General features: G+C 44.2%; 1 protein-coding gene and 1 long non-coding RNA gene across 13 annotated transcripts in view; both read right to left on the reverse strand.

Moving 5' to 3' along the window:
• The window catches only part of SLC8A1 (solute carrier family 8 member A1), a 304,433-nt gene that overhangs the window by 221,719 nt on the left and 59,270 nt on the right, over positions 1 to 23,444 (reverse strand). For 9 of the 12 annotated variants that reach the window (XM_083432982.1, XM_083432980.1, XM_083432978.1 and 6 more), the window contains exon 2: positions 14,410 to 16,246. In XM_083432982.1, coding sequence (XP_083289108.1) covers positions 14,410 to 16,208 — 1,799 coding nt within the window. In that variant the 5' untranslated portion in view covers positions 16,209 to 16,246. Of the gene's footprint in view, positions 1 to 14,409; positions 16,247 to 20,189; positions 20,364 to 23,252; positions 23,443 to 23,444 lie in introns of those variants that run through there. The other 3 variants (XM_083432977.1, XM_083432973.1, XM_083432975.1) reach the window with 2 other exon arrangements.
• On the reverse strand, positions 13 to 9,105 carry LOC310674232. Its single transcript, XR_014509458.1, has 2 exons — positions 4,529 to 9,105; positions 13 to 4,154 (listed from the first exon to the last, which is right to left on the reverse strand). It is a non-coding gene; the product is annotated as an uncharacterized lncRNA (long non-coding RNA).

The raw sequence follows: 23,444 nt of genomic DNA on the forward strand, positions 1-23,444 counted from the left end.
TTTTGCTGCTGTTTCCTTCCTTCCTTCCTTCCTTCCTTCCTTCCTTCCTTCCTTCTTCTTTTTAAAAAAACCTAGCGGCTGCCTTATAGGTCTGAATCCCTCACTTGGAAAACAGAGCAAGGAAGCATTTGCACAAGAAAAGAAGGTGCCTACACACCCCAGCAAAGTTCACTGCACATCGGGGAATAGTAGTAGCGATATGAGTCACCAAGGCTCACTGCCATGCTTTTGCTCTTTATTCCTCCAGCCTTATCTGTACACTTTCCACCCTCCCCTTATTCTCTCCTGCCACATGAATCGCTCTATATCATCTGTGTTGCATGTCTGTGTGTTTTATTCCCCCTCCTCACCACCACCAGCACTCCTTCTACAAAGCAGTTTTCAGACATTCAACCTTGAGGTAGCACCTCCCATGTTGATTTGACCCAATTTATATATTTATTGAAAATAATAATAATAATTTTTATTATTTATACCTCACCCATCTGACTTGGTGTATGTTTTTTTTTTGGGGGGGGGGGGCAGCGGGTTTGTGCAAAACAGGGCTGCTAAGAAAAGTCTGCTGGCTCTCATAAGCCAAATCAGGAATGGGCAGTATCTGGGAAAATACAGGACTTACAGTCGGAATGAAAAGGCAGAATTAGGAACCTATCTTAGCATTTGTAGCGTGAACAGTGTTCAAAACTCCCATTGTTCTAGGCGCATTTTGCGACCAGGAATTTCCTTAGTGGAAGCAGTTTCTGAGCTCTTGGTGGCAGTACTGCATTTAAGATTTCAGGTTAAAACTGCAGAGTGAAAGGAAAGGAAGACCTTTTTCTGCCTCCTCACTTCCAGCTACTCTCTGAAGACTGGGGAAGAGACCCTCTTAAAAATATTAGGGGGGTGGGAGGGGAAGGACTGGACCCTGTGAAAAATGAACATAATATTTTAGCTGCAGTTCATTCATTTTCAGCTTTGTAATTCTTCTTTAAAAAGCAGGCTTTGACATTCCGACATTGCACCCATAACCTAGGATAAAGGTGCCATTTAAACTCCTAGCTTTCATATCTCAGTTTCTAACACTGAGTGTGAAGGACTGGGGCCTGCTGCGGTTTGACTCCTGCCTGCCCCAACCCATTCCACAGAACCCTGAACTATCAAGTGTCCAGTGGAAATAATCCTGATGAATCGAACACAGGAACACAGGAAGGTGCTTTATCTAGTGCTGCATTTGTCTCCCCTGACAGTGGAGAATATTCCCAGAACTATTTGGAGATGCTGGGGACCGAACCGGGGAGCAGGTGCTCTAACTCTGAGCTACAAGCCTTCCCTAAAACATGGGGAAACTCCTTCATACGGGGTCGGCCCCCTGGCCCTCCTACTAGCAGTGCCTACACTACAGTTGCTAGGTCAGGAATATTCTAGACCCAGAAGATTTATGGGCCCAAACCTGAGACCTAGAGGGGAGCTATCGTGATGTCACAGGGACAACAGACCCTCCAACACATTGAAGGCCAAAATTGGGATGCCATCTTGTGGGACACCATCTTCCCGGGGTTTGGGGGGGGGGGTTGGCCACTGAGATCTCATGTGATTTCATGCCAGTATTTCCCCCTAACTTTTAAATACATGCCATGCAAAACACATGTTTTGGGGTGCTTGGGGTGTCATAGCATAAAATCATGCGAGATCATGGTGCCCAAAATGGCTGCTGTCCTTTCATGAGGAAAAAACAGGATGTCCCAATTCTTCTGGGACGCTTGCAGGGTATGGGACTGTCCTCAGTGAGTCATTAGATCTTAATAAACGTTCTTTTTAGCGCTTCTCCACAGCCATAGCAATGCACCTGCCTTATGAACGAAAGGCAGAATTGTTTTGCACCTAATCACATGGTTCCAGGGATGGAAGGTTTGTGTGTGTGTGTTGGGTGGACAAAAGCCCACAAGGTTTGTGTTGAAACCACAAATGCTGATATAAGAGCTTTTTGTCTGCTTGCTATCCTCTTTCCTGCTACGACCTTCTTCTTTTTTTTAACAAGATGTGAAATCATTTCTCTATTATACTGAGCCAATTCCTTGCCTTTGTCTCCTTTGTCTAAATTCGGGTCTCTGCAAATGATGGCTTTGTCTCATATGGAAAGCCTGCAAGAGGAAGCCACTTGTGTCTGTTAACCATAAAACCTATAGGATAACTGACTCAGAACAACCTCTTTCCAAATGGATTTTAAATAGCTCATTTAAAAGAGGAACTACGCAAGAAGAAGCAATGCCTTTCATCTTCAAACAAAATTGGCTGCTGCTTCCCACAGAAGGCTGTCTGCTGCTATGATATTAAACAGGCAAGCCAGCTTATTGATCTGACCTATATGTTACCTGCTGTTCAGGTGACAGCAGGTATACCTTGCTGGTATAGCAAGATGAGACACTTGGGTTCAATTTATCTGTTTCCCTGGGAGATAGGGAGAAAAATTAAGCTTCCCCCTCCCCCCAAAAAATCTGCTAATTTAGAGTTTGGAGTTCTAATCCAAAGCATCTGGAAGACACCAGGTTTATATGGATCATGGATGGAAGCCATTATTAACAGAGTTCCCATTGTCCTGTATCCTGTTCCCTATTAAGCAGACTAAGGCTGTGTGTGTCTGTGTGTGCTTAAAAAACCCAAAAACTATATACATATATATATCATAGTAGCTTAGTTGTAAGAGACCCTGAGTGTCATCTAGTCCAACCCTTTACAATGCAAGAATCCTGCTCACAGCAGTCCCTGGGTGAGCTTGAACCACCAACCTTCTGGTTAACAGCCAGACACACCAACTCATTATATAGATATAGATCATAGAATAAACACACACCATTTGATTGCAGAAAAACCTCTAAGCAGATACAGTGGTACCTTGGGTTACATACGCTTCAGGTTACATACGCTTCAGGTTACAGACTCCGCTAACCCAGAAATCTTACCTCAGGTTAAGAACTTTGCTTCAAGATGAGAACAGAAATTGTGCTCCGGTGGCGCGGTGGCAGTAGGAGGCCCCATTAGCTAAAGTGGTGCATCAGGTTAAGAGCAGTTTCAGGTTAAGTATGGACCTCAGGAACGAATTAAGTACTTAACCTGAGGTGCCACTGTAATATGTTTATCAATACAAACCATTACAAACCATTAACATTAATTCTACCTAAGCAAAATAAAAATAAATAAATAATTAAAACACACTCCAGTTTACTCTGCACCCAGTACACCCCACCCACTGGTTTTGTAAGCAGTGTGCACACCAAGTTAGCCACGATTCTTATCTTGCCATATCATTTCTTACAAAACACTGCATTTGGGCACATTCTGGCCCCCAACCACAACCCAGCTTCAATCTGCATTGCGAAACAGGACAACTTAGCTCTGCTTTAAACCAGCGATGTGTATGGAGCCTTAAGAGTCAAGCTTTAAGGGGAATGGGCTGTAGTTTGGTGGTAGAGCATGTGTAAGCTGTTCTGGGTTCAATCCCCAGCACCTCCAGGTAGCTTTGAGAGAGATCCTGGTCTGAAGTCCCGAGGAGTCACTCAGTGTAGACAATGCTGAACTAGATGGAAAACTGTTCTAACTCGACTGCGCAACAAGACCCATGCATTGCACCAAGGAAACCACAAGTGAAACCACAACTTGAAGATGATTGCCCAACAGATTGTGCATGAATGAATTGTTGCACAACAAGCTTCTACGAGCACAACCGTTGCAAACTTGAAACTCAGCCATTCGCTAGAGGCCCATTATCTTTATATGTAAGCAGTGCATTTTGAGGGTAAACAAAATATATGGTGCTGGTACTCGTATGTTGATAAAAGTGTCATCAGCAGCATCACAGAACAGGTGGGTGTACTTGATACTGGGGAGCGCTGTCACAATGAATCTGCTGTATGTACACATCCATTGGTGGGCCACTATCTCTATAATTGCTACCTGGTGCTACTCTCCTCATGTTTTAACAGCCTTGTATTTGACAACTCACCTGGTAACCATGGGTGACAAGGAATTTTGTGCAGGCAAGTCAGTAAGCTGGTGAAGGAAGAGACCCTGCCAGTCTGCTCGGTTTCCAAGCTGGCTGGGGAGGGAGGTAAACATGGAAGTGCAGAATACTGGCTACTTGGGAACTAGTAAACAATTGCTTTTTGCAGGCTAGTAACCTCTGTGGTTTAGGGACGCGGGTGGTGCTGTGGGTTAAAGCCTCAGTGCCTAGGGCTTGCCGATCGAAAGGTCGGCGGTTCGAATCCCCGCGGCGGGGTGCGCTCCCGCTGTTCGGTCCCAGCGCCTGCCAACCTAGCAGTTCGAAAGCACCCCTGGGTGCAAGTAGATAAATAGGGACCGCTTACTAGCGGGAAGGTAAACGGCGTTTCCGTGTGCGGCTCTGGCTCGCCAGAGCAGCGATGTCACGCTGGCCACGTGACCCGGAAGTGTCTTCGGACAGCGCTGGCCCTTGGCCTCTTTGAGTGAGATGGGCGCACAACCCTAGAGTCTGTCAAGACTGGCCCGTACGGGCAGGGGTACCTTTACCTTTAACTTCTGTGGTTTATTTGCAAGGCTGCATTGCACTTCAGCAAAGCAGCTTTCGGAGTTTAAAAAGAAAAAGTCTTCCGGGCAGCTGCAAAAAGATCTTTTTAAAAATTATTTTTATTATTATTTTGCAGTTTTCAACAAGATGTTTCAAACTGCTCTAATAAGAACCTAGAGCTCTAGGGAGATTTCCTTATCTGAAGTCTCTCTTCCCCCTGCCCTCTTCAATTTATCCCGGTAATTAGATTTATCTTCCAGATCAAGTTTAATAAGTTCACTATGTAGTTTTGATGCCTTTGGAGTCTCTAGAGTTCATTAGCACCTTTTCAATCACAGTAAGTGGTCTCTTGAAGCCCGCCGTTTCTCAGGGGTTTGAAATATAATGTTTTAATTGTATATAATTAAATACTGCTTGCCTTATGTAGATTGAAAACTCTTTGTAATGTTTCCAGCTCCAGGGCTTTGCCCCCCTCCCCTCACCACACTTTAATTAGCTGCCCTAAGTCTTTCTGTAGTCCTCTTTTCCCCATAGGTATCAGGACTTCCTGGAGGGAAAATTGGACCACATCTAATTATTGTTAACGGAGAAGGGGCAGAACTATCTCACCCATTTGCTTTGCACCAGACATTTGAATTAACAGAAAGGGCTAGGGGACCCATTATGCAAGGCTAAGACATTTGAAGCAAGGAACTGAATCAATGGAAGGGGCACAGTCAAATGATATCTGCTGGAGTGTACAATCAAAAAGGTGGGTAATATGGCAGGTATTTCCCCACCCACACAGGAAGCTGGCCATGCACACAGCAGAGTCTTTGTTAGTCCTGCAATGATGCATCACGGACTGGAAGAGGCGGAGGCACTTGACCTGTGAGTACTGCAGGATCCAGCTGAGCTTAAGAGCACGCCGGATCCCTAAAACCACAGCTATGAGGAAATGGTCCTGGGGTGGAGGTGTAGGACACCCAGTCAACTTTTCCATTTTTATTTAATCTTTATTGACACATCATCAAAATTTAGCTTCATGTGCTCACCTGACACCTGGGACAAAGGCTACAGCCACACTAAAGATTGAAAGCACATGACTTCCCCCCAAAAATCATGGGAACGGGAGCTCAGTGAGGGGTAAATGACAACTCCCTGGATTGTTCAGAGGAAGCCAGGTGCTTTAAATATATGGTGTTGATGGAACTAGAACTCACACCTCTCCTAATGCTCGTGCCATTTTTAAGAGGTCCCTGAATAGTGCCATTTCCTACTTGCATTGTATGTTTCATAGGATGTTGTGGCGTTGAGCAGCGTTTGAAATTTGCCAGGCCCAAGGTCCATTTTGCACCTGGCTATCAGCCACTTGTAACCAAGATGCCCAGGTGCCAGGACGGCGCACGATGTCCCCACCACCTGGAGGTGCATTCCTGGGGATCACTGGATCTTGCCTGTTGTCACACACTGGCAACACATCCTGTAGAATTCTATCAGTTATATTTTATCTGCACAGTCAGAATGAATTTCAGTAACCAAAAAGTCATATTGAAAAATTTTGACTTTTGAGCTCTCTGCCCCCAAAATGGCAACTAGACATTCCATTTTGGTGACTGTAACCCTGGTTTAAGTATCCCCCTAACTTATATATATGAGGTTCTAACACTGGTGTCAAGGGAACAATCTTTTCAATACCATACACACCATGGCTTCCTGGAGTAAACATTGGATAATATCTTAATTGTTTGTAAAGGATAAGGGAAAATGACTGCCTTGCCGAGTAGATTTTATGTAGAATTCTGATATGGAAGTAGTAGACGAGGGACTGGATTCAGTTAATAGATCCTGCCAGCAAAAGCCCTGCGGAAGGCCTTCCACCTTCCAACAGGGAACTCCACTCTCTCCTCCACCTGCATGTCTCCCACCCTGAATTTGGCAGGGAGTGAAAGGAGAAACCCCCAGAACAGTATGCAGGGGGAAGAGAAGGTTGACTGTTCTGTCTCGCAAGCAAAAATGCTTGCACTGGTGGAATGATCAGAAAACGTGACATCAAATTCCTTCCTAGGGAAAAAAGAAATAAGAAACTGATGAATGAGGGGATTGCAGAACTTGCAATAAGGATTGCAAGCAGCTGAAGGAAATGGGGATTGTAGGACTTGGGCTGTGGTGTCTACGCGATAGAAGCTGCAGAGCAGGCCCACAACAGGAAACCTATGTTCACTTTATGCTTAGCGCACATGTACCAGAGGTATCTTGGATTAAACGCAGAAGCCTAACCAACCATGTTAACTTTGAGGAAACCAAAAGATAGTTCATAGACTATCAAACAGGCTCATTAAGCTCATGCACTGGTTTAAAAAACACAAAATGTCAATAGCATATAATGTGCTTAAGTGAAGGAGACTGACGGAATCAAGGGAAATCATTGGACAATTTAATAAGGGCTGAAGACCCAATGAGGCTGTTTGTTTTTATCTGTCACCTGGGCATGAAGTTTCCTTGAAGAAAATAATTTCTGGATCTGAGATCATGTGGTCATCCTATCCTCCTCATGCACACTGGTCAACAAACCATGACAGCCTTTCTGTTACAAATTCTTCAGGCCTTTGCACGTTCTAATTTATTTTAATGGCTTTGAAGACAGAGTTTCCACTGCATCCCTGGGGAGCTTGCTTCAGCCTTACAGACTTCGTTGCCAAGAGCATTTCTTAATGCTGTAACATTTAACTTAAGCTGCCCCCCGAATCACTCCCAAACCATTCCTCCTCGCCCCAAGCATAGCAAAAGCTGACTCTAGTATTAGGAGGGTTCCATTGGCTGCTATCTAGCTCCAGTCTCCTTCCAGAGCTACAGCAGAGAGAAGCACAGAAGAAGTAAGCAAGAAGGGATGGTGAAGAAATTTGGCACACTGGGGCTTACTTCCCTCTGTGTGTGTGATTACTCTGTTAAATATTTTTACGTGGTATTTGAGTTTGGTATTTGGTATGGGAGAGTGCTAGTGATGTATGGAAGTGAGATCTGGACCATAAAGAAGGCTGATCGCCGAAGAATGGATGCTTTTGAATTATAGTGCTGGAGGAGACTCTTGAGAGTCCCATGGACTGCAAGAAGATCAAACCTCTCCATTCTGAAGGAAATCAACCCTGAGTGCTCACTGGAAGGACAGATCCTGAAGCTGAAGCTTCAATACTTTGGCCACATCATGAGAAGGGAAGACTCCCTGGAAAAGACCCTATTGCTGGGAAAGATTGAGGGCGCAAGGAGAAGGGGACGACAGAGGATGAGATGGTTGGACAGTGTTCTCGAAGCTACCAACATGAGTTTGACCAAACAGAGATGCAGGAGAAAGTGGAAGACAGGAGTGCCTGGCATGCTCTGGTCCATGGGGTCACGAAGAGTTGGACACAACTAAACGACTAAACAACATGGGAGAGTGCTATTACACTCATATCCATGCCTACCTTGACAACAGAATACTGTAGTGTACTCAGAGCTAAACCAGACTCTGGCTTAGCATTACATCCAAAACTGTGCTTGTTTTTTCTCTGTCTTGCTCTGCAACGAGCTGTTCTATGGCTAACCACTCATGGTTTGTCTGGCGGAGACAAACCACAAGTCTGCATTCAGATGTAACACTATGCCAAACCATGGCTCAGGCCCAAGTAGTGGAGAAGTGGCAGCAGCAGGACTAAGGACTGCTGCAGCCACAATCGTCACTCACAGAACCCACATGATTGCTCATTCATGCTGAGCTATGGTTTGGCTCAGCATTACGCGCAAACTGGGTCACGGCGTGTGAGTGTGTGGGTCAGCTAGGTGCTCTCTGTGTGTGCACTCAACACTTCCGCTTATTGTTTCAGATCTCCACTTGGTCTTTCAAATCTGGCTCCCGTGTGATGCAAACTTCTATAAATTTTAATTTGTTCCTCGCCACACACACCCCAGCGCATCCTGGCGGAAGTGTACACAGGCTCCGATGAAGCTAATAAGTGGTTTTCACTTGGCTCTCAGAATTATTACACAGCTAAGATCCAAGCTCTCTTAATCAAGCGCAGAGATGCAGCTGGCAGTGGGAAACTGCCAACAGCTCATTACAAATAAGGAAACATGGCCTCTTCAAGGACAAAAGACAGGTCAAATCCTAACAGGGATGTGATACAACTAGCATGAAGCACCTTTTCATTTTCTCTTTTCTCTTAGGTTTCTTACTTGCTCTCGGGCCCTCTAGTTAACAATCTCTGGCAACAATGGTAGGGAAGGAATCTCTGCCTGAGTACCTGGAAAGATATAACCCCTCAAAGGTAGACAGTACTAGGCCAGGCGAACTGACAGAATAACACAGCTTCTGTTTTTATTTGTGCAGAAACAAAAAGTTCACAGAAATCCTGATTCTTCATTTGTATTTCTTCTTTTCTTTCTTTCTTTCTTTCTTTTTTAAAGATTCTAACATTTAAAGAATGTTATTATTGTTCAGTCCAACTAAGATATATGCAGATCAACGGTTCATTTGTTTCAATGAGTCTTCTCTGAGTATAACTTAGCGTTGGAGATCACTTATTACTATTACTACTATGTGCAATGGATTTTCCTGTGTCAGTATTTTATTTAAAATTTTGTTATATAACTGATTTTATCTTACGTACTCCCCCCCCCCCATATGCTCTTGCTCACTGCTTAGATCCTTTCAAAAACATGTTTATAAATTCAGAAGAGGGCTCTGATGAGAAGGGCTCTAAAGTCACCGGAATGGAGAGCTCCCCAGGTGTTTTCTAAAGGCAAGGAAACCCCAGGGGTTCTGAAGACTTTGGGGGCCCATAGAGGGAGGGTGTTTAAATTTACACCCCATCTTTTCTCCAATGACCCCAAGCTGGTGCAAATGGTTCTTGTCCTCCCTGTGTTTGCCTTCTACAACAACCCTGTGAGGTAGGTTAGAGTGACTGGCCCAAAGTCACCCAAGTGAGCTTCATGGCTGGGAGGGAAACTAAACACCGGCCTCCCAGGTCCTAGGCCAGCGGTTCTCAACCTGTGGGTCCTCAGATGTTGTTGGACTACAACTCCCATCAACCCTGAGCTCTGAGAAAGGTTGTCCTAGGCCAACACTAATCACTAGGCCACACTGGCTCCACACAAGATCTGCTGCTTGTGCACTATTTTTTTTATCATTTTTTTTAAAGTGAGTGTGGGAGCCTATCTGGTTCCACAATCCTCCCGTCTTTCTGCAGTGATCCTGTTATCAGCCCCAGACAGAGTAAAATACAGCTGCAGCTGTCAAAAGCAATTTTCTTTATTTGTATCTTAATTCATTGCAAGAAAAGCTGAGATCCTGTTCGGAGAAGTCACAAATAAGTTTCTCTATATGCCAGCTTATTTTAGGCTTCGGAGGCATCCTCCCCCCCCCCCCTTCATGACAAAAAGCAGGTTTTTCTTTTAAAATGCTGCTGTATGGAAAGTGGATTTTGCACACAGAAAGCGGAAGTCCTGAAAAATGTATTGTAATGTTTGTTTGTCTTACAAACATTATGTATTAGGGCTGCAAAGTTTAATTGGTCTGATCAGCTGAATACATCATCAAATAAAGCTTTATTTAGTTAATTGATTGGAAAAGCCACATTTCAGCCAGCATGAACATATTTTTTCATTCACTCATGTATTATTATTGTTATTTTATTATTTATTAAATTTATATACTACCGTTCATCACAAGATCTCAGGGTGGTTGACAAAACAAAAACAAGGTTAAAAAAAACCAAGTAAACAAACAAAACAATACCCTCCCCCAAAACAAACACATTTTAAAGGCTGTAGAATATTAATCAGCCAAAGGGCTGGTTTAAGAGGAATGTTTTCGCCTGACACCTAAAAATATACAATGAAGGTACCAGGTGAACGTCCCTGGGGAAAGCATTCCACAAATGGGGAGCCGCTGCAGAAAAGGCCTTGTTTCCGTCTCGCCACCCTCCAGACCTCATATAGAGGAGGAACTTGAAGAAGGGCCTCAGATGATGACTGCAGAGTCTGGGACACATTATATGTGGAAAGGCCGTCCTTGAGGTATTCCGGTCCTGAGCTGCTTAAGGTTTTATAGGTCAAAGCCAGCACTTTGAATTGGGCCTGGAAACTGACTGGCAGCCAGTGCAGTCGGGCCACGATCAGTGTAATATACTGTCTTGCCCCAGTGAGAAAACCTGGCCACCCAGTTCTGCACTAGCTGAGGTTTCTGAACCATCTTCAGAGGCAGCCCTATTTATTATTAACATATTCATTTCAGGAGCTAATGTAAGTTTCAGCACATGATAATCAGGCGGCACTTATAAAAATTTAAAAAAGGAACAGCCCCCTTCAAAAACATTAGCGGAGTGGAAAGGCTGGCAGCTGAGAGAGCAGCCGATTCACTGGAATGTGCGTCCATTGTGCGGAATGTGTGGTGCAAGGCAGGTGTAGGGAACTTTTGGGCCCTCCAGATGTTGCTGAATTGCAAGTCCCATAATCCCTGGCCAATGGCCATTCTTGCTGGGTCTGAAGGGAGTTGCAATTCAGCAGCATCTGGAAAGCTGTCAATGGTTCCCTAACCCTTGGAGTAAAACAAAAGCTTTCACTGTACTCTGAAGCTGTCTGATAGACCGTGGAGAAGAAAACACCACAAAACGTCCTCTGATGGATGGGAAGCCTCCGTGGACACGGCGAGGCAACTTTGCTTTATATAATTGGGCCCTGGGGAAATGCATAACAGAGGCTAAAGAGGATCATTTTCAGAAGCACCCATAACGCCTATTGATTTTTCACCGAGAGTTCTTGGCTCTGAGCACCTCTAAAAATTAGGCCACATCTTTCGAGTGCTGCTTTTTTTAAAAAAAAGTCTTCATTCATTTCATTTACTAGCCTATCTTAGCTGCCTGTGTTGCTCTGACACTCATCTCTTAGAAAAGGTTTCTTATCATGGCTGCAATCTTACACCAATCAATAAAATATAGAGTATCACTGCTGGGGCAGCAACAAAGCCTCTTTTGCAAGAGTACCAGGAGAGGTCTACTACTCTTATCCAGGGATGTGTCTTTATGTGTGTGTGTGAACCAGGGAATGCTGCAACTCCATCTGCACAAACTATTTCAAATTATTCTCTATGTTTCTAAAATTAGCCATGCCAGCTTGAGATCATAGCAAATGAGTTGAACCAGTGAACGGGCTTCAGGCACATAATCTCTGCATGGTCTTCCAGAAATAATGATTTGCCAGTTAGGCAAAAGTTTTCAAACAGTTCCCTAATGTTGGGAAACCAAGTGCCATCTATGCTGAATTCTCACACTTTGGGTCCAAACTAGACAGATATGTGCTTCTTTTCATGTCTTCCATGACCGCCAGCACATTTTCTTTCAACAGTTCACCCTGGCTGGCACCAGGAAAACCAGCACATTTTGAGCCCATTCTAAAATTGTCTATATTTTTCTGTACCACATGACCACTGGCCATGCAAGCTGGTGTTGATGGGAGTTTAAATCCAACATCTGGAGGGCCATAGGTTCACCACACTCTTTTTAAAAGCCAGTAGCAAACTTCATAAAATTTGACATTGCTGCTGCTGCATTGCTGAAATCGTTATCCCACCTTTTCTCTCCCCAAAAATAGAGAGGCTGGTCTGGATGTATATTGTGGTCTTTGTTAGCTTGCACCTGGTGAAAACTCATGACTCCTTTAAAACTAAGTGAAGCACAGATTCACTGAGGCAGCAGATAAGGCCTGAGAGATCAAAGACTAGTTGCTCAAAAGCGTTGTTCTGCCTTCTTTGATACACTTCAGTTCATCACACACTGGCTGCATTTTGCACACACCTGAACTTACACATCTACAGAAACTCCCAGATAAAATAGATCTCAATTTGAATTTGCCATAACTTCATAGAGACAAATGCAACATCAAGTATTTCTGCTAGCACAACAAAACTATCCCCCTTCTCCTCCTGGATACATGCGTTAGCTTGGAGTCCTTGCCCTGGTTTCCATTAGTGTACCAGTTAGTTGATTCCAGTTCAGATATTTTACACCTTGACTTCCTCTCCTCCTTTGCTATTGTTTCTCTTTTTCTTTCTTCAAGGCAGTTTAAAAACTTCAGCACAAAGTTTTAAACCACCGTAAAACTCCTTACAGCACCTGCTCTTACTCATCCTGATTCCACAGAATACCATGCACTGATTCAGAAGGAAAATCAAAGATTCGGGGCATCCGGAATGCTACCTTTACCCCTTCTAATATATATATATTCAAGCAGTTTTCCATTTATACCTCAGCATGTAGCACAGGATTGTACCTGCCCCACACAATGAACCTGCTGCATTGCACATAAATGTTTAAATGGGGCATATATGTGTTAAGTGCATGTGGCCAGAAAACTGGACTCTCAGCAAACATGATCATGAATGTGCAGAAGCACAATGGGCCCAGAGATGGGGTAAGTCACACTTCAAGGGTGGGGCAGGCAACAGAAATGTCACGTCCCTGCATCTCAGGTATCTCTAACCATTTTAAACCTAAAACAACAGCCAGCTTGAATCCAAAAACACTAGAACGTTGTCGAAGTTATCAATCACTGCCCAATGATGCCAGCAGGGAAAAATAGCCATCAACATTGATGGTCTCGAGAAAGAAAGAAAAACCTCGTAATGAAAACCAAGCTTACCCAATGGGCAGGTAGGTGGAGGACTCAAAGCATTTTGTTTAGGTGACGCATGTAAATATTGAACAAGGAAACGAGTCTTTCATCCCACAGGTTGGCACCCTCCCAAGATATTTTTTTTAAGCCCTTCACTTATTTATCAGCACCACTGCTAGAACAATTTCTACCTCCACATTATGCACGGCAACAAGATGCAAATTCATTATGTGAATGCATAAACTAAGTCACAAAACTTAATGTTAAGCATTCAATGTGCCGGACTCAACAGACTTCCTTTAAATAGGGAACTGGTCCATGATCTCCAGAGTTAATGCAATGTGCACGATTATTCACAAGCGGTTCTGCCTTAGGAATAGTTTGTTTTCATGAAGGACTAGAACTTGAGATGGGCAGTGGCCTCTTTCCTTCACATTGAAGTATATAGGATGAAGTATTATTTGATTTGCAGGGTGGTCCTTCAGACTTCCATTACTTCCCTTCACCATACAATAAATAGACAATAATATATTTACAATTTTGTGCAGAAACGAAAGAGGGAAATTCTGTCCCTAGTTGCCAGGAAATGCTTATCAGCAATGTTTCCTCCCTAGCCTCTTTCCCTGTCTGTAAACTGTCAAACCTGGCTGCCTTGCCTAATTGGACTTTCCCCCACGTGGCAACATTAACTTGAAAGCGCAGGGCATAAATATTTCATGATGTCACAAAGGCTAATGACAGCCCTCTCTGAACTTGCAACCTGACGGTGCTTATTAGTCTCAGGCTGCTTTTTGCAAAGGGAACAGCAGGGCCATCCCAGAAAAGCTCTGAAAGCAAGATCTTCCTAGCCACATACCTGATGAGCTCAAGTGTGCCTGGGAAAAGAGTCTACGATTTCTACATTGCTTTCACCTTGTACTGTTTAGAGCTACTCCCACCTGGGATCTCTGAAAAGGCTGGTAATTTCCACACAACAGTCATGTGGCCTTTCGAAACAATGCACAGACACACTTCTGGGATTCACTCCTTTTGACAGCGCTCTCTGACATGCACACAGCTTCATAACATGGGGAATCTGCATGGGTTTGCCACAGTCACACACACACGCACACACAGCATCTAAGGTGCCATGGCTTCCTCTATATTTTGCACACAAGAGCACCCAGCATTTGATTCAGCATGAACTTTGACGATAACATTTTACCAGATATGATTGCAAGTATACCTGAACTGTTGACAAGCCACAAAGGTTTAGCAGTACTTACACAATCTCGTCGTTCTGGAACTCAAGCTCTCCGCAAGTGTCTTCGAAGTCCTCTCCGCCCCCTTTGGCCGTGCCTTCGAGGGTTTTGTAGGGCACAATAACATTTCCTCGCGCTCCAGATGTCCGTAGCACTCTCACTTCCATCGTTCCCACGCTCTCACTCACGTGGGTGACTGGCTCCTCAAAGGTAAAAATGCCAGCGTGGTCGTCGTCAAAGATCGTGACAGTGGCAGTAGCAGGCGACCCCAGGCAAGCCACGGTTGCAATGTGGTTGACCTCCAGAACACCGTCTTCTCCCTCCTCAGATAACATTTTCACATTACTGAGGTGAACGAGGAAGTTCTCGTCTTCCTCAAATATATCGTCGTCAATTATGCCCACCCGTATTTCCTTCTGCATCTCGCCTGGCTTAAACACCACAGTCCCTTCAGTGAACTCATAGTCGGAGCCAGCGTTGGCTGTGCCATCTTCTGTTCGGAAGTCAACTGAGATGGTCTTGGTCAAATCGCCACCTCGGCGAGCAATAGTTAGAGCCACCGTGCCACAGTTCTCTAGGCACTGGTAGGTGCCCTGCTCAAAAAAGACCTTACTGATAGGGTCGTTGTCTGCCACTTCACAGTTGACCTCGTGCATGCTGACCGCTTTCCTTGCCTGGTCAGCTGCATGCCTCTTCAGTATGTTGCCAGCTCCCGTCATGAGCCGAGTCGCCTGGATACGGTAAAAGGCTCGGCTCTTTTGCTGCTGGCTCAATACCTGATAGTTAGCTAGCTCTATCAGCTGCTCAACTTCTTTGTCTGGGTGCTTCTGCTTCAGCTCTTTGAGGATCCTGGCCATTTCCCTCCTTGCTTCCTCGTCGTCATGGTCCTTCTCGTCCACCTCTAGGACCAGGGTGCCGTCCAAGAAGCTTTCAACATGAGAATTCACCACCTTCCCATCCATTTCAATGTCCGCTTTGGACTGTGGCCCTTCGCCTTCGTGCTCGATGATCATGCCCCTCTGCTTGCCAGCCCTGTACTTCTTGTAGACGTACTTGTAGAACAAAAGCCTTCTGTCCGCAACCCATGCGAACACCACGCAGATGGGGAAAAAGAACAAGGTGAGCAAGCCTTCCCAGACGTCGACAACCCCAGGAGATATGACAGACAAAATCAGGTAGAGCCACGTGTAGGCAAAGATGCTCCAAGCGGCCGTGACGAAAAACACACGGAGGTGCTTAATCTTCCTGACCTCCCCATCAGGGACAACGTAGACACAGATGGCTATGATGACAAACATGTTAAAAGCAGCACTTCCTACAATGGTGCTCGGCCCAAGGTCCCCTGCAGTGAAGCCATGGCCGCACACTTCAATGACAGAAAGGAGAATCTCAGGTGCAGAAGAGCCCAGAGCCATCAGCGTTAAGTTGGAAACAGTCTCGTTCCAAACTCTAACAGTCGTCTTGGTGGTCTCGCCATTGGGTTTCTTGATCGTGATTTCTCTTTCTTGGGATGTGATAACTTCTATGGATGACATGAAGCGGTCTGCTATGATGGATACTCCTAGAAACATATAGACCATAGCCACAAAGTATACGGTAGCTCTTGCTATTTTATCTCCAAAGGAAGGGTCTTGAGGCTCCCAGATTGGCAAAATCACACCTTTCTTACAGAAATAGGTACCAGTGCACTCATCAACTTTGCTGGCATTTTCGGACGGATGTTCTGCATGCACTTTGTCCATGTGAAATAGCAGCAAGAGCACACAAACACTTAAAAGGTGAAGACCACCAGGAAAGGCAGCTAGATTCTTTAATCCCATCATGATTGGCTTCTCGTACCAGTTTCCCAACGTTTTCCAACCTGCAGGATACAAAATTGTAAAAAAGTGTTATCCAGATTCAGGTAGCAGGGGGAGAGTTGCAAAATTACTGTCTTTCCGCAGGTCACATAGATTTAAAGCATCTCACAGGATAAACCCCATTTACAAAAAATAATGGTTTGTCAAGTCATTAGCGAATTAGAACAGTTATATCATGAAATCCGTACATCTGCTGTCGGCTAATGATTTCCAGTTCAACTTGCATTCAGTTGAAAATCACTGAACTAATAAACAACAACAAAAAACAGGTGTTTACAACCAATTAAGCTTGTCTGAATTAACATGGATTTTTGACAGCACAGGCAGATCCTTGCTGAAGTGTCACCTTTTCCCTTTTTTAATGAAACAAACAAAACAGGACACCATTTCCTGTAGTAATATCTGGTAGAGGTTTTCTAAACGCCAAATGAAAATTACCAGTAACATTCTAAATCTGGGTAAGAATAATAAACAAACCTGTTCTCAATGGCTGTGAATTATACAAAAAGTGGAATAAAAAAATAAATAAACGAAGGTCAGTGGCATGCTTGTCCATTCTCCAGCATTTACATGTCGATGGGGAATTTATACGATGGGTCTCAGAAAGCTAGTCACCTAGAAAGTTGCCCGTGCCTTAATAACGTAAAAAAACCTCTGTTCAGAGGCCTCTGGGTACTGCATCTGATACTGGAAGCAGTGCAACCTATCCATCATGTCAAGGGGCCATTGATAGCTTTATCCTCCATGAATGTGTCTGATCCCCTTAAAGCCAGCCCAAGCTGGAGTCCGCCACGTGCGGTAGCAAAAGAAAGAGGTACTTTCTTTTTGTCTGTCTCGAATCTTCTGGCATTCAGCTTCACCGGATGAGACCAGGTTCTAGCATTGAAAAAGAGGAAGAAAAAACTCTCCCTGCCCACTTTCTCAACACCATGTACAATCTTATACACCTGGTGCCGTCCCTGTGTTTTGGACTACAACTCATGCTGGCTGGAGCTATCGATTGCTCCATTATTGCTTTGTTCTTTATTGTAAACTGCTTTGAGGGTTTCCCCACAAATCAAGCAGTGTATAAATTCGATGAAACAATCAAATAATAATTGGGAGCTGTAGACCAAAACATTTGACAAGCACCAATGCTGGCGAAGGCTGTCCTAGTCTGTTTATGGCTGCAGCTCAAATTGCGTCGCCATGAGTAGGGCAACGAAGATATGGATACACTTCTTTTATCTCATTCTGCAACACAGATTCTACCATACCCCTCTCCTTCTGGATCTATGTGCAGATCATATACAGTGGTACCTCGGGTTACAGACGCTTCAGGTTACAGACTCTGCTAACCCAGAAATATTACCTCGGGTTAAGAACTTTGCTTCAGGATGAGAACAGAAATCGCGCAGCAGCAGCGCGGTGGCAGAAGGAGGTCCCATTTAGCTAAAGTGGTGCTTCAGGTTAAGAACAGTTTCAGGTTAAGAACGGACCTCCAGAACGAATTAAGTTCTTAACCCGAGGTACCACTGTATAACGTCTGTGGTCCACTTTCATGTATCTGATGGAGCTGCACCTTTTCTGCTACAGCTCAAGCTACAACACATTTGTCACAGCAGATCTACACCACTGCACACTGCACATGCAACACACACACACACACGTGACTCCCCTCAAAAAATCCTGGGAATCATAGAATCATAGAGTTGGAAGAGACCACAAGGGCCATCGAGTCCAACCCCCTGCCAAGCAGGAAACACCATCAGAGCACTCCTGACATATGGTTGTCAAGCCTCTGCTTAAAGACCTCCAAAGAAGGAGACTCCACCACACTCCTTGGCAGCAAATTCCACTGTCGAACAGCTCTTACTGTCAGGAAGTTCTTCCTAATGTTTAGGTGGAATCTTCTTTCTTGTAGTTTGGATCCATTGCTCCGTGTCTGCTTCTCTGGAGCAGCAGAAAACAACCTTTCTCCCTCCTCTATATGACATCCTTTTATATATTTGAACATGGCTATCATATCACCCCTTAACCTGGGAACTGTAGTTTGTTAATGGTGCTGGGAATGGTAGCACTCTGAAGGTTCTTTGTGGGAATGACCTCCTGTGTACTGGATGTGCTTAAAATCAGTGTTCAAAATTAGCCAGGTGCCAAGCACATTTTGCACCTAGCTTTCAACCATTTACGAACAAGTGAAGGTGCCTGGGTGCTAAGATGGCACCTGACATCTCCACCATTTGGAGGTGCAAGCCTGGGGATCATTGGAACTGAACTGTTTTCACACACTAATAGCCCATCCTGTAGAATTCTATCAATTATATCTTAGCTGAAAAGTCAGAATAAATTTCTGGAACCAAAATGCTTTTTCTGTGCAGCCTGAGCAGGAGCAGTCACCATTAAGAAAAAGAGGTCAGAACAGGTCAATATATATGTGGGCTATCCCTGGATAAAGCGACTTTTCGTCTTTAAGTTCTCAAAGCTCTTAACCTAGCTCAGATGTTTAACTAAAAATGGCACCAGAAAGCTATGTCCCCTCTGCTATGCTGCACGGAACGTTTCTTTTCTTTTGAGCTTATTTCTGTTTGTTTGAAACATTTACATATCCTTTTTTTCTATTTAAAATATCCAAAAATGTTTACTTTAATTATAAAACAATTAAAAAGGCACACAAAGAGTTTTGAAAGAACAGGAGCAGCAAAAACCTGTTCTGCAAGCCAATAAAAGCAGCAGCCAACACCAGTCCGCTCTTTAAAGCCTTGGAGAATAAAAGGGTCTTCACCTGTCACCTAAAAAAGCAGGTTTTGCCTTCCTGAGAATTACCGGGGGGGGGGGGGGGAATAAGGTGTGAAACTTCTTTCTGTGGTCCTTTTAGTTTGCTTGTTTGCCATGGGTGTAAATGTATAATGAAGGTTTGCTGAGCAAGGAGAGTCTGCTAATTTCCTCCCCTTGGCCATAGGAGCTGGTTTTAACAGATGCTATCTCTGGCACCCATTTGTTACACAAATTGTGGCCAAAAAAGAGGTGACTTTAAAAGGCGTCAAAACCACAGATGAGCAGAGCACCTTCTTTCCTGCCCATTAAGAGCCATTTCTTTCCCACAGCACGTGGTAATGGGGCAGTGCACAGACCCATGCAAGAACACAGAATGATGAAGCAATGGGTAAGGCTGGGATCTAAATAGTTATATTGGATGGGCCTAACGCCTACTAAGGTAAAGGGTAAAGGGACCCCTGACCATTAGGTCCAGTCGTGGCCGACTCTGGGGTTACGGTACTCATCTTCCTTTATTGGCCAAGGGAGCCGGCGTACAGCTTCCGGGTCATGTGGCCAGCATGACTAATCTGCTTCTGGGTGGTGCTGTGGGTTAAACCACTGAGCCTAGGACTTGTCGATCAGAAGGTCGGTGGTTCGAATCCCCGCGACGGGGTGAGCTCCAGTTGCTCAGTCCTTGCTCCTGCCAACCTAGCAGTTCGAAAGCACGTCAAAGTGCAAGTAGATAAATAGGTACTGCTCTGGCGGGAAGGTAAAAGGCGTTTCCGTGTGCAGCTCTGGTTCACCAGAAGCGGCTTAGTCCTGCTTGCCACATGACCCGGAAGCTGTACGCTGGCTCCCTTGGCCAGTAAAGCGAGATGAGCGCCGCCACCCCAGAGTTGGTCACAACTGGACCTAATGGTCAGGGGTCCCCTTTACCCTTTTTAAGGGTTTGGCCCATGCCCACCAGCATTTTTCCTTCTTCCTCTTTTTTAAAAGCATGACGAGCTGATTTAGTATTTGTATTCCACTTTCCCAACAACAAATGTTGAGCTCAAAGTGGTTCGCAGTAATCACAATGGCATTTTTTAAAAAAACAAAACAAAACCCCATTGTGATCACTATACTATCACACAGTAGCATATAAAGCAAACAACAACAAATTCATCAAAACAACTAATACCATTCAGCAAAGTCATAGGAACTCACAGTATCACCAGGATACTTCCCAATCACATGGAACCAATGAAACTCAGCTCAGCTCTTGAGTGTTGGACTAGGATCTGGGAGATCGAGGTTCAAATCCCTGCTCAGCCATGAAACTCACTGGCTCAACATTGGGCAAGGCACAGACTCTCAGCCTAACCTGAGCTCACGAGGTTGCTGCAATGATAAAACGGGGAAGAAGAGAACCACATATACCACCTTGGGCTCACTGAAGGAAAAGTGGTATATAAATGGAACAAGCAAACAAATAAAGAAATACCGTATTTTTTCACCTATAAGACTCACTTTTCCCCTCCTAAAAAGTAAGGGGAAATGTGTGTGCGTCTTATGGAGCGAATGCAGGCTGCACAGCTATCCCAGAAGCCAGAACAGCAAGAGGGATTGCTGCTTTCACTGCACAGAGATCCCTCTTGCTGTTCTGGCTTCTGAGATTCAGAATATTTTTTTTCTTGTTTTCCTCCTCCAAAAACTAGGTGCTTCTTGTGGTCTGGTGCGTCTTATAGAGCGAAAAATACGGTAACTAAATTGTGCAAGTCATTTGGATCTTAGGTCACAGGAGCAAAAACCCAGCTGAGCTCCCAGAGGACCCTGGTTTGAGACTCTATGCAGACAAGAGGTCCTGACGTACAAATGCACTTTATGGAAATAATTACCTTACTGTGAATCCCTGTGGAACACATTCCCACTGCCCAAACACTCAGCTTCTCTCCAGTTTTCAGTGTGATATCTATACTCTGGGTGAGATAAATCCATTCCACACTTCCTTTCCATTCAGCCACCATCAATTTAATCCATAGTTGTTGCTTTTAAAAATATATATCTATATCTATACAAGTGTGCTTTGCGAACTCTGGTTACTTCTACTGAATACCACAGAGTTGGCAATGTTAATTGTTTAATTATATATACACATCTGTGGCAGAGAAGAAGCCTGGAAAGTTTATGTAAGATGCGAGTGATTGAAAACAGATAATTAGAATGGAAATTGCTACGTAAACTTAATCTGCAGTAGGCTGAGATTGGCACAGCTAGGAAAACACAGGATGTAAGGGTCAAACTTCAACCAGCAGCAACAGACCAGTGTGTAGAAGCCAGGCTACCATTAACTTAATATAAAGTGGCAGGCAGTGGTGGAGGGGTAAAGTACACCAAGGCCAAGAGCCAAGCCCTCCTCTCCAGCACTTTCCCCCACTAAAATTGCTTTCATTCCAATGCCTTTTTCTTGAGCTGGGATCTGATCAAAAACGGCATTAAAAACAAGTGATGCTTGGGGGAGGAATCTGATTCCCCTTCCCTCTCCTACCTGTCAATGCTTCACCCCCAACCTCCCACTTTATATTAAAATCAAGATGACCCACGTTTATTTTATTTATTTTTTTGCATCTATATCCCACATTTTTCTCCAAGGGGCTGAAAGCAGTGCACATGGTTCTCTCCCCTCATTTAATCCCCACAACAACCCCATAATGTGCGTGTGGTTTGGGAGCTGCACGGCCAGGGAAAAAACAATGCTATCCAGGGTTGTAAAGACTGCAGAGAGAATTATTGGGTGCACTCTTCCCACCTTAGAGCAAATCTATGCTGCCAGGTGCCATAAGAAAGCTGCAGAGATAGCCCTGATAGTACACACCCCAGAAATGATCTCTTTCAGCTTCTGCCTTCTGGAAAAAGGTATAGGGTTACAAAGGCCAGGACTAGCCGCCTGAAAAACAGTTTCTACGCTAATGCAATTCTGGTTCTAAACACAGCATAAGGGGTCTCTGTAGTATAGTGTATTTTTAAATGGGGTTTTAGAGTTTTTAGGGGTTTTTGAATGTTTTATGTAGTTTTTATGTAGTTTTATGTAGTTTTTTGATAGTTATATGTAGTTTTTATGTAGTTTTATGTAGTTTTTTGATAGTTATATGTAGTTTTTATGTAGTTTTATGTAGTTTTCAATTTCATTGTTCCATAAGGGACATTGACAATAAAGATATTGTATCATATCGTATAGCAGGATAGGCTGAGATGCAGCGACAGGCCCCAAGGCCACCCAGTGACTGGGGATTTGAACCCTGATCTCTGACACTCTAACCACTGCACCACACTGGCTCTTGTGTCCTGCACAGAAAAGTCTTGTGTAACCCAAATCCTGTTTACAGTACTTGTGTACCACAATGCACTTTCATAGATCAGATCCTTGCATGCATGGGTTCCTCTCCAGAAATGTCCCTTGCTGAACTCCCAAACTTCCTTAAGCTCAGAAAAGCAGTTTACAGTTTGGGACATGTGAGCACTTGCACATGGATAGTATCTCCACTGGATCCTAGCCATTGTCATCCGCTGTTCAGATTTTTATCAGAGACATGTCAACAAGAATGCAAGTTCTTTCAAAGTGAGTGCCCTAACCCCTCCATCGATGAACCTCTTCAAAACAGGCAGCAATGTTTATGGAAGCAAATCTGTTGGGTGTGGGAAGAGCTGTTCTCTGGTTTGGATTACAATCCTAGCTGGAAAAGAACTTTCAGGGTCGCAATGTTCACCTCGAATTATAAGTCACCCCAGTTTTTCTTCCAAGTGCAGGAATTACAAACTTTGGCAAGGTCACCACCCACCACTAGGATATCGAGATATTTAGTCACTACTGAATGTTCAGCCTCAAGGAGAAGATATTTTGCAGCAAAGCTGATCAAAAACACTGGGGGGGAAATAATAAAATAAAATAATCACAAGTATTACACTGAACTGAAATTGCCTTCACGTAGAAAAACAATAAATGCTCCCACAAGTATTATGGCTCCCCATCAAGACAGGTGCCATCTGGATATATTTGACTTTCAGAACTGCTGTGTTATGAAACATTTTTACATGGGTAGATTATATCAGCAAATATAATGGTTATTGTATTGACATTTTCTAGTTACTGAACACTGGTAACCGGTGTGGGCAAGCACTGGAGCAAATCCTTTTGTTGCTCTTGTTTACTTGCAAGAGTGACGGCTCATCCGGAGGAACCCATCAGCAGAGAGTTCTTAGGGGCCAAAGAAAAAAAGGACAATTTCCTACCTGTTTGGCCCGATTTAGTTTCATTTGAAAGCAAGGGGGAACATGGCTGAGGATCACACACACAGCTTACAGACAAATATGGCTGATAAAGTGACTCAGGGCATTTGAATACTTTAAATACTTTCCCTTGGTATAATAGAGCCCATGTTTTTGCCGCCCTGTCTTGTTTAACCATAATGTCTGTGCTATAAA

The sequence above is a fragment of the Podarcis tiliguerta genome (assembly GCF_965153285.1).
Source record: "Podarcis tiliguerta genome assembly, chromosome: 3".
NCBI lineage: Eukaryota > Metazoa > Chordata > Lepidosauria > Squamata > Lacertidae > Podarcis > Podarcis tiliguerta.